The sequence below is a fragment of the Durio zibethinus genome, chromosome 13, assembly GCF_047325235.1.
Source record: "Durio zibethinus cultivar Kanyao isolate XHJ-2024 chromosome 13, ASM4732523v1, whole genome shotgun sequence".
In the NCBI taxonomy this organism is placed as follows: Eukaryota; Viridiplantae; Streptophyta; class Magnoliopsida; order Malvales; family Malvaceae; genus Durio; species Durio zibethinus.
The window spans coordinates 19,708,069-19,718,158 of record NC_143174.1 but is presented as its reverse complement, the minus strand read 5'-3'; the positions used below and the strand labels follow the sequence as shown (position 1 = coordinate 19,718,158).

The window sequence follows — 10,090 nt, the reverse complement described above, 5'->3', positions numbered from 1 at the left end:
TTTGCTTTTTAATTTTTTTTACTACAAAAAATAAAAAACACCAATCAAATGAAACCTAATTAATTTTGTTTATCAAAGCCTAATTAATTGCAATTACATAAATCTAGACTGCTTTTAATATTAACAGTAGTTCACACTGATCACTTTCATAGCCAAGCTTCTATTGACTTAAAAGAATCGTGGCTAAAACAGTCGTCAAGAAAAACTTGTCTTTTCTTAAGGACATGTTGACGCCACGAGCAGACACAGGACTCCATAAAAACAAAAGGGAAACTAAGTTAATGCTCATACTAAAGTTTTATACGTTGGCCCCAAAAAAACATACTAAAGTTTGATACTAGTATTAATTGTTACATTAATCTATGACCAGTTTCTTATTTATATTAGTTTTTTATCATTAATTATTAATTAAGTTATAATCTAATGAATTAGTTTTAATATTTTTTATACTAATTGTATATATCTCATTTTGTTTGAAGTCTTTTCAAATATTATTAGTCTTAAGACTTACTTTTGAATTTTTGAAGGTGTGAATTTTAAAGTTTTAATTAAGTCCCGGCTGACTCGTTTAGGCTTGAATTTGTTATTTTGCTTTGAATCATAGGATTTTGGGTTTTTATTTAGTTAGTAGGGCTTTTTGTTTGATTTGGATCTTAAACTTTATATTAGTTTGGTTTTTTCCTTTTCATTATTGTTATTTTTTTTTATATTCATATTATTTTTATTTATTTTCAAGTTTTAATAAAAAAATTGAAAAATAAATAAAAATAAAATTGGAAAAATCATTAAAAAATCATAAAAATGAAAAAAAAAAAAAAAGAGAAAGAAAAAAAATTTGGAGAAAAATCCCAAAGGGATTCGATTGAATTCCTTTGAAGATAAGTTTTTTGGGGATTAAATCCTTCAAAGATAAAGATCCCTTGGGAATAACAGACAGCAATTTCCAGGAACGAACTTCTTTTTTTTAGAATCCTTTTTCAGATTGGAACCAATTCCCTATAAAACAACATAATAACACAACAATTCGACAGCAATATTAGCAGTAAAAATCCTGGCAATGAAGATTTTTAGGGTTCCATGTTTCAATTTTGTAAACCAAAAAAGGGAACAATCAAAGCCATTAAAAAAAACAAATTCTACTTGTTGCCTAGTTTGAATCCGTTGGTTGATTTGAAAAAATAATTTCTCATAAATTCATCGGATGCGATGTTAACAAGCTTACTTGGACCAGCTGGAGATGGAATATACTGAGAGAAACTCTTACCGCTAAATAAAAAAATAAATAAATAAATACTCTACAGCCATATAGAATTTTCAATGAAAAATTCACCTGCATGAAAGCACAGCAACAACAAAAGAACACAACAATATGCAATAAGCACAAACAATATATAGACATACAGCACAAAACCAATCAACAAAAAGTAGAAGCCCAAAAAGGCAAAAAAGAATTCTTTAATTACGGTTTGGAGATTTTAGGAGTTTAAGAGTTTAAGGTTTCGAAGTTAAGGGACTACTAGGATTTTTTGAAACTTTAGAGTAGTGAGTAAATATAGGAAGATGGTTTCAGGTTGTGTAAATGGTGAAAAACAGCAAAAGTTGGTAGCAATGTGGATAGTGCTGGGGCTTTAGGTGTCAAATTTTTTAAAGTGTTTTGATCATTTTGAGAGACGAAACAGAACATAGTGAAAATCTGGACCTTTTGAAGTGTCGAAAATGGAGGTTTTGAGAGGTTGAGACCCCAGAAGTGGAGGCTCGTCGAAGTATGGAATTCATTAAAGCATCTGGCTGAAGAAGAAAGAACGTACAGAGGGGGAGAAAGAATGAAGAGAAGAATAAGGGAGAAATGAAAGCAAGGAAAAAAAATCCAATTTTTATACTATACATAAAATGGTGAGTATTAGGGAAAAAAATCAAGGAAAAAAAGCTATTGATCCATTTCGATCATTAGGAGTGATAAAAGGTCCGATGAGATTATGTTTAGTTTGGATCGCTTTTAATTAAATAATATATAAAATTATAAATTTTAAAATTTTAATTTAAATTTAAACTGAACTTTTATATAAATTGATTCGAATTAAATTTTATATTAATTTGATTTTTAATTTTTTTTAATTATTTTAATATAATTTTTAATATAATTAAATAATTTAAAATAAAATTATTATTTTATTTTATAAATTTTAAAATATATATATATAAATTAATAAAAATATTTTTTTTTATTTTCACTCTTTAATCTAAAATTTAATCTAAATTTAATATATATATTTAATATTCATTTAAATTCAAATTAAATAAAAAAAAAAAAAAAAAAAAACTCATTCAAATCAAATTAAACACTATAATTTTCAATCATTTTTTTCCAACCCTATCCATCAGATCCGATTCTAATCCTCAACCCAGAGCTCTGATTTGAATCAGACTCAATTTCCTTGTATCGAATTTGTCAGCTCTCTGTGTTTTGGGGCCATTAACCTTTTCTCTTTGGATTGGTATATTTCTTTAACTTTTTTTATTTGTTAATATATTTTATTACATTCACATTTATATTCTTAGGTTATACGTGTTTAATTATTCTCAATTGGTGATAATAAAAAGTGGTTTAACAATTTCAATTACTTGATTTTTATTTTTAAATGTAGAATAAGTTTTTTGTATAATTATAATTTTGTATTTGTATTATGTAAACTTTTACAAAATTTTAGATATAAGTGAAAATAAAATCATAAATGGTAATTTTATTTTTAGAATTTTTAGGTGAAAAATTTTCTAAAGTGTTGGGAAGATTTTAGGGTATTTCAATAAAAAGAATTCTTCTTTACTTTTTAATAAAATATTTAATAATTAAATTTTATCATGTAAATTTGATAAAGATTTGGAAGTAAATAAGACTTTCCCATGAAGAAATTAAAAGGAAATCATAATCGGTGATTTTCTTAAAATTTATAACTGGGGTATTTTTCCAAAATCTTACAAAGCTCTGAAAAAATTTTAAAAATATTCCAACAAAAGAATTTTTATTTATTTTTAATAAAATATTTAATAATTACTTTATAAAATTTTGAGATTAGATAAAAAATTATTCCAATGACGAAATTCTAAGACTTAAAACAGGAGGCATTTTAAACCTATTTCAAACCGCGTATTGTTTTTTGTAATTTATCCAAAATTTTAAACAAGGTTTTAATAGAGAATAAATGTTTAATCTTTCTCTATTTAGAATTTTTTATTTAAACGTTTTTATCTTCTTTTTCACCCTTTTGTTTTTTTTTTTTGAATTTTTTTTTTATTTTTACGTTTTTGTTGATAGATTTTTTTATTTGAGATTACTAAAATTTGAACTTAACCGCTGAAAATTAAATCCAATGCTCTATTAATACATCTTATAATTTTTACTTGTTAATGGATTTCTATCTTAAAAATTATGAATTTCTAAGATAATCAATTGTTATTTTAACTTGTTCAAACTCTTTTTTTTTTTTTTTTATCTATTTGCACCGAAAAATAAATTTCTTATTTTAACTTGAAATCGTATTGTTGTAATAATCAAAGTTTTTTTTTCAAGTAAATAAAATCTTGGTTTTTACATTAAAATGATGATGATTTTTTTTTTTAATTTTCAATTTAAGTAGGTTTTTTATGTTTGTTTCTTTCGGTGATATCTTATGGCTTGCATAACTATATAAGTCGACATTGCCACATTGCCATTATTATGCCATAGGTGATAACCATGCTAAATAATTATCCGATCTAATTATTCAAGAATCATGGTCAAAAAAATATTTTCACGATTGCAGTCAACTGCCAGCTTTATTAATTTTCATTTATGGGCATTTCTTCTAAAGACAAGCAACTATTGGCCGCTGCTGATCTATAATTCATCTTTTTTTTTTTTTTCATCCTTCTTTTAGCTAAAGGAATAATACGTGGTCAACCAACAGCACATGAGTTATAATCCTCGCATCCAAACCTGACATATTAAAGTAGAATCCTTGATCTTATACAAATTGTTACACTTCTCATTAAACTTGGAAGATTGAAGAGTATATTCCATTCTGAGAACAGATGCAATGATTTACAGCCCAGGGGGTTTGAAAAATGGAGCCAAACCAAATATTCCTTCCACATCAACAGGAACTTGAAGAGCATTTTTTATGACCTCTGGGGTTGTAGTCTTCCCTTTCCAAGTGTTAAACCATGGCCCTCCTCCTACTTCTAGTCCTGCCATGTCACTTTTAACATCCAAGATTAGCTGCATAAAAAGACGGGAGGTGTGAGCATACCATCACTTCTTTTTCTCTAGTAGAAGTCAAATTATTGTATTAAAAGTAAGGTAAGAACTAGACTTGAACAGATAGACTTAAATGAATTTATCAAAAGCAACTTCTGGAGCCAATAGCAATATAGCATCGAGGGTAGCAACAAAAGCCATTGGACAGACAAAGGTAAATACCATCAGCATTTTTCAAATGAGAAAGTTGTGGATTCATCAAACCTCATGCTAAGGAGTAAATCTAACAGGGATTTGCCTGAGGACACCGTACCCCACAAGCATGTAATGGTTGCACAAATAGTGCCTTTGTCACAACAAGAACAATATTAAAACTAACAAGGAACTTTGCAATTTCAAAATTACCCATTCCTAGATTCCCATCTCAAATTGGACCAAATTTGGATGGGCAGAAAGCCCCAAAGGCAGCACGAATCATACTTAATATATACTCAAAAGTGATATGATCTTATTGAACTAGTAGAAAATTCAAAGTAGAAAAAATCATTGGTCAGAAAGAACTGAAGCCGATTGTTTTACCTAGCCCTGAATTGATGGAAACAAAAGTTCATAACTGTCAGGAAGATAACAATAACATACCTTCCCCTTAGTGCCACCATATTTTTTTTCCCAGATCTTCAATCTTAGATCACCAAAACAGGTGTCCTTACAAGCTGGAGCAAGGCCAGCCTCTGTTGTTGGAGCACGCAACGTTGTACCCACATCATTTGTTGCTGCCTCTAACTCAGCCTGCTCATAAATAGGAAACAATAAGAGTTCACCAATAAATACTTTTTAGACGGTACATAAGCATTACAATCATTCACACCACCTTTAAGTTTTAATCTACCAGGTCCACGTGTCCATAGATATTATATTTACAAAATGTGTGAAAACTCTTGACACTAGCACAATGGAGGGAAGAAAATATCACCAAGAGATGCAAAATTACCATATGCGTCTCGTTCTCCGCAGCCATGTACCAGTAACCCCATTGAGCAATTTCCCAAGATAAAACACCATTCCATGGTACAAATTCATAGAAAACTCCATTATAGTGCACTCCAATCTGCAGCAGCGAATAAGATGAATATATAAATCAAGCTACAGTGAAAAAAAAACAACAAATAACTACAAGCTTAAAACAAAAAATATAGTTTGCTCTGATTTCAAGGATATATTTGACAATGGCCAGCTTCAATTCTTAAAACTTTTAAGGATACTACCACATCAAGACAATCAAAACGTGGAAAAGAGGAAGTGGTTTTAACTCTTTCTCTTGACAAATAACGATAAAACAACAAAAATAACTCTTCAGAACCATTCCTCTGGGACATTAGGAATCAACAACAGACCTACTGATAAGCTCATATTGACAAATCAAACAATGGGCAAATACTAATGATAAATGTCAAAGATTCCTCTTCGCAAAAAAATGAGAAACAGAATTCATAGCAAGGTAACTTGAAAAAGTGGCAAAATCAGCTCTAGGACTTGCATTATGGTAAAAAGAGACCATTGTAAATACATTTCTCCCTTTCTCCTCCTTTCTCTCCATTCTATCGCTCATATCTTATTTTCTCCACAACAAAATTCTTTTCATGCCAGGGGAATCATTAATAGAATCAAGAGAAAGCAAAGCAAATGAAAAAATTGATAAAATTGAAGTACCAATGCAGCATTTTCAAAGGTATCAGTCAGGCCAGGCAGTTGCCTCAACCCACCACCAGCAGTCAGAGCAACTTCTCCATTTGCACCTTCGAAGACATTACATTGAGCCTGTAGTAATATATCAATGATGAATCACCATGATCAAAATGGAAATGGTTCAGCATGATTCAATGGAAAACCTAACACAAGCAAAAATGTCTTGGGACAACATGATCAATAGTTAGCTAAGCATTCAGGGAGATGTGAAGGAATGAAGATTTACCCAAAACCATTTTCTAGGGAAAGCTCCACCCCAATTCTTTTCTGAATATGAAGGGGCATCTTGAAACTCAAACCTTTCGCCATCCCACTCTATCCAGCCTGCAATCCGAAGTCACAACCAGAGATAATATTCTCAATAGGAAACATGGATTTCTAAAAAGATCAAATTTCAGTCAAGGCGATAGGAAAATAATGGTAAACAACATAGCAAACTGAGCACAGATGTACACTATAAACTACAGAACAACAAGAGGAAATCAATTCAAACTGTAATTGATAATAGGGAGGACATAAGCAAGTGCCTGTTGAAAGTCCACCGGCCATGCAAATTTGCCAATGGGGTTCAAATATGGGCAAAACTGCAAGCCAGCCAGCTGTTGACTTCTGCTTGGACCCAACATTACCCCATCCATAGGTGGGGCGAGTACTGTACTCCCAACGTGCAGTTTTAACAGTTTTTGCGTAATATGTCCTGCAATTAAAACACAAACCATGTAAACATGAATGCTGAAATAAATGATAGTCTGTATAAAATTTTGCTCAATTTCTAGTTTTAGTTAATGTAATCACAACATAGACTTTGAATGAAAATAGGAAATGGGACTTGATCAAAGAATCACTTCTATTTCTGATGGCATGTTCGTTACGCCAAGATTAAACAAGGGACATAACTTGTAACCATACAGCAGGAATACTTCTACAAGGGAGCATAAGCACATCAACCATCAAAATAACACTCCCTAGATACTTCTCATAAAGACATAACAATATTAATTCCTTTAAGATATCCATAAAAAATCAGATGTTTCTTCACACCCTGACACACAAGTCTAATACACATTCACCGTTAGAGTTAAATGCTCTATGTTTCTGAATAAAAATGAAAAATCACAGTAGAAAAAAACAAAGGAAGGCTTTGTTATGTATGTTTAATATTAAAATCATGCCTATGGGTTCAATATGAGGAGGCACCTGCCATCATCACGAATAAAGCCTTGATGCCAAAGTGGGCTAACTTGAAAGCCTTCCAAAACTTTTCTATTGAATTCCTACAAGGAACAACCATATAAAATATGTAAAGTTAAGAAAGGACAAAGATTAACCAACATAAAATATCTCATGGCAGCAGCTTTAAGGCTTTTTTTGGAGGCATTTTCCTTCAAATAGTAGAATCCAGAAACTGCTTATTCACCTGAGGAGGAACCTCCTTACTTGGAGGACGTAAGGCTTTGTTTGCTAAAAATGTATTCCCCAACATTAGCTCGTGCCGACCTACGCATAAAAAAAATTGTTAATTATGCATAGAACACTGCCATTTATATACATTCAGTCACTGCACTATAAAGGTATAAACCAGAAAAATACCAAAACATGATTGATGATAATAGTATAAATTTTTAACAATGGTTATATTGATGCTGAACTGTTCAAGAACTCTCATCATGTTGTTAACTAACAAGAAAACATAGAGGAAACAGAACCCTTTTTACTAAAGTCCAAAAAAAAAGTTAATTGTACTCAGTAATAAACATGATGCTTGGAAAACCGCAGAGTTACTAATGAGAGGCCATAATAAAATCAATGTAAATAGCCCAAAAATAAAAGTTTAAAACAATTGAAAAGAATCTCTGAACACTGATTACATGTTCTTAATTGCTAAACTGTAACAAAGCCAAAGGACTATGTGTTATGGTGCATAAAATGGATGAAACATCACAGTGAAATAAAATTCTGAGGATGATGTGAATTAACATCGAGTTAAACTTCCTCTAGAAAAAGAAATTGATGTATCAGCATTTCATTTCAAAATTAAGGGCAAATGTTTGAGAACTTATTAATATGGATTAAGCTACTAACTTGCTATCTATTCAAGGACAAAGATAGGAGGTAGCTCCCCACCATAAATGTTACTTTTGTTTGAAGAGAAAAGAATCAAATATTTTATAATGAAGTCAACAAGGCATCATTCCTGCAGCAACTATATAAAATAAGTGACGTTGACATCTAATAGATCACAGTTGCATTGCTACATGATTGAAAGCTCAGGTACAATGGGATGGCCACAAGAAGATTCAAATCTCATGAGGCCAATAAGGGAGAAAACTTACTTCCCCAGAAGTTTTGAGATTCCTCAGTGTATTGACATATATACTTGTCATAAGCACCAAGAATTTGAGCCCCAACTCCAGTAAACCTAGGTCCATGCTGCAGCATCTCCCACTGCATCAATTTACTCCTAAATGCAGGATTCTCCACCGAGTACATGAAGCAAAAGCTCTGTTTTCGTTCTGGAATTGCTACCTTAAAGTACCAACCCTCAAAAAATTGCCGGGTAGTTCCATCAACGTGGTACCTATACTAATGCTTTTCATCAATTGGTATTATATAAAACATAGCCTTTGATTAGCTGATTGCCATGAATGGCAGACTTGACCTTTGATGAATTCAATTTAATATTACAACCTGAAATTTAGACTATATCAAAACTATGGTTCCTTGATACTTGATGGATTAAAATAATAATAAAAAGAAGAGATTATGAACCAACAAAAGTCTTTACATTTAAGCTTCAAAATGCACTTATTAAAATCTAATCTTGCTTTTTACTGAAGGGAACAAAAGCCAGAAAACAAAAAGTCTCATTGTATACAAAACTAAATTAGTATACGTTTAAAGAATTAATACTTAATTAAAAATACTGATTTTTTTTGGAATAATTAACAAAATGTATGATGCTCTTTTACAGTTATTTAATAGTATAAAAAAATAAATATGTTTAAATATATAGTATATTTAAATAATTCCTTTTTTACAAAGGAGTTCACAGTAGGAGACCGGAGAAAAGATTGCAGGTACCAGATTGCTGAATGTCAGCTCTTAAAGTTGTTGCATGAACCAATTTAGCTTAAGTGCGGGTTCTAAACAATTCATCTTTGATCAAATTGTAGTATTATTTTATAATCATAGAGAATCAAACAAAAGTACTAGTAGTTCATTACTTTTACTTAGTACCAAAATATTAAAAGTTCATTAATTTTACCTTTTAACCATTTTCACGTAAACAAAAGTAACAAAACAACAGCCAAGTCCAACTAAGACTTGAATAGAGAAATTACTGAAATTCATTAAACACAACTGGAATTACCCGCTGTGAGGAGTTCGAGTGTCTCGATTGGCCGGCGTGGGGACATAAACCGGATTGACGGAGACGGGACTCCCGGCTGCCGGCGAAGAAGTTTCAATTTCAGACTCGGCGACGGAGCTGCATGCGATAATCGGCGAGTTCGATCGAAACCCTACTCTGAGAGGGCGGAAGGGTCGAGGAGAGAATAAGGTTAAAGATTGAGAAAATTGAACGGTGCATTTGGAGTTTATAGAGCGAAATCCAATATAACAAGAAGAAAAATGGTGAAGCTCATTGATTGAGTAAATACTTGGCTCCATGGGAAATCACAGGAATATGAAAAATCAAAAGAAAAAAAAAACTTTCATTAACAAGAAAAGTCGGGACGCTGGAGTTCCAATTATTATTATTATAAAATAAAATAAAAGAGGTAACTGAGAGGTTTATCAAAGCTTAATGAGGAACTGCCAACCAGTAATTTCTCTGTCCTAATTATCCATTAATTATGAGTACTAGGCTGCGTCACGGTTCAAAATTTTTGTTATTTTTATTTATATATATTTTTTAAATTTTATTTAATTTTTAGAAAGTAAAAAAAGGCAAACAATTAAAAAAAAAACATGAGATGAATAGGATACTTAAATTATTTTTTATTTTTATAAAATTATAAAAATAAATTTTTTGATATTTTTATACGTGAAATTCATTTAATATCAAGTCTTAAACAAAAAATCGATGCATACATATATAATTATAAAATT

General features: G+C 30.8%; 1 protein-coding gene across 1 annotated transcript; it reads right to left on the bottom strand.

Moving 5' to 3' along the window:
• Nucleotides 1–3,948: 3,948 nt before the first annotated feature.
• Nucleotides 3,949–9,798, bottom strand: VTE1 (tocopherol cyclase, chloroplast / vitamin E deficient 1 (VTE1) / sucrose export defective 1 (SXD1)). The gene is made up of 10 exons (XM_022898856.2): nt 9,351–9,798; nt 8,314–8,558; nt 7,398–7,477; nt 7,178–7,254; nt 6,508–6,677; nt 6,207–6,304; nt 5,945–6,052; nt 5,226–5,342; nt 4,874–5,023; nt 3,949–4,255 (listed from the first exon to the last, which is right to left on the bottom strand). The coding sequence occupies exons 1-10, from the start codon at nt 9,647–9,649 to the stop codon at nt 4,079–4,081; spliced, it is 1,521 nt and encodes a 506-aa protein (XP_022754591.2). The 5' UTR covers nt 9,650–9,798; the 3' UTR covers nt 3,949–4,078.
• Between the last annotated feature and the right edge of the window lie 292 nt (nt 9,799–10,090).

Bases quoted from the DNA above. Each gene is read 5' to 3' on its own strand.
- VTE1 (XM_022898856.2), bottom strand. From the start codon at position 9,649: ATGGAGCCAAGTATTTACTCAATCAATGAGCTTCACCATTTTTCTTCT. The intron at 7,478-8,313 runs GTAAGTTTTCTC...TTTTATGCGTAG, and splicing joins ATCTCAAAACTTCTGGGGAA to GTCGGCACGAGCTAATGTTG. The intron at 5,343-5,944 runs GTACTTCAATTT...TCGCTGCTGCAG, and splicing joins CCTTTGAAAATGCTGCATTG to ATTGGAGTGCACTATAATGG.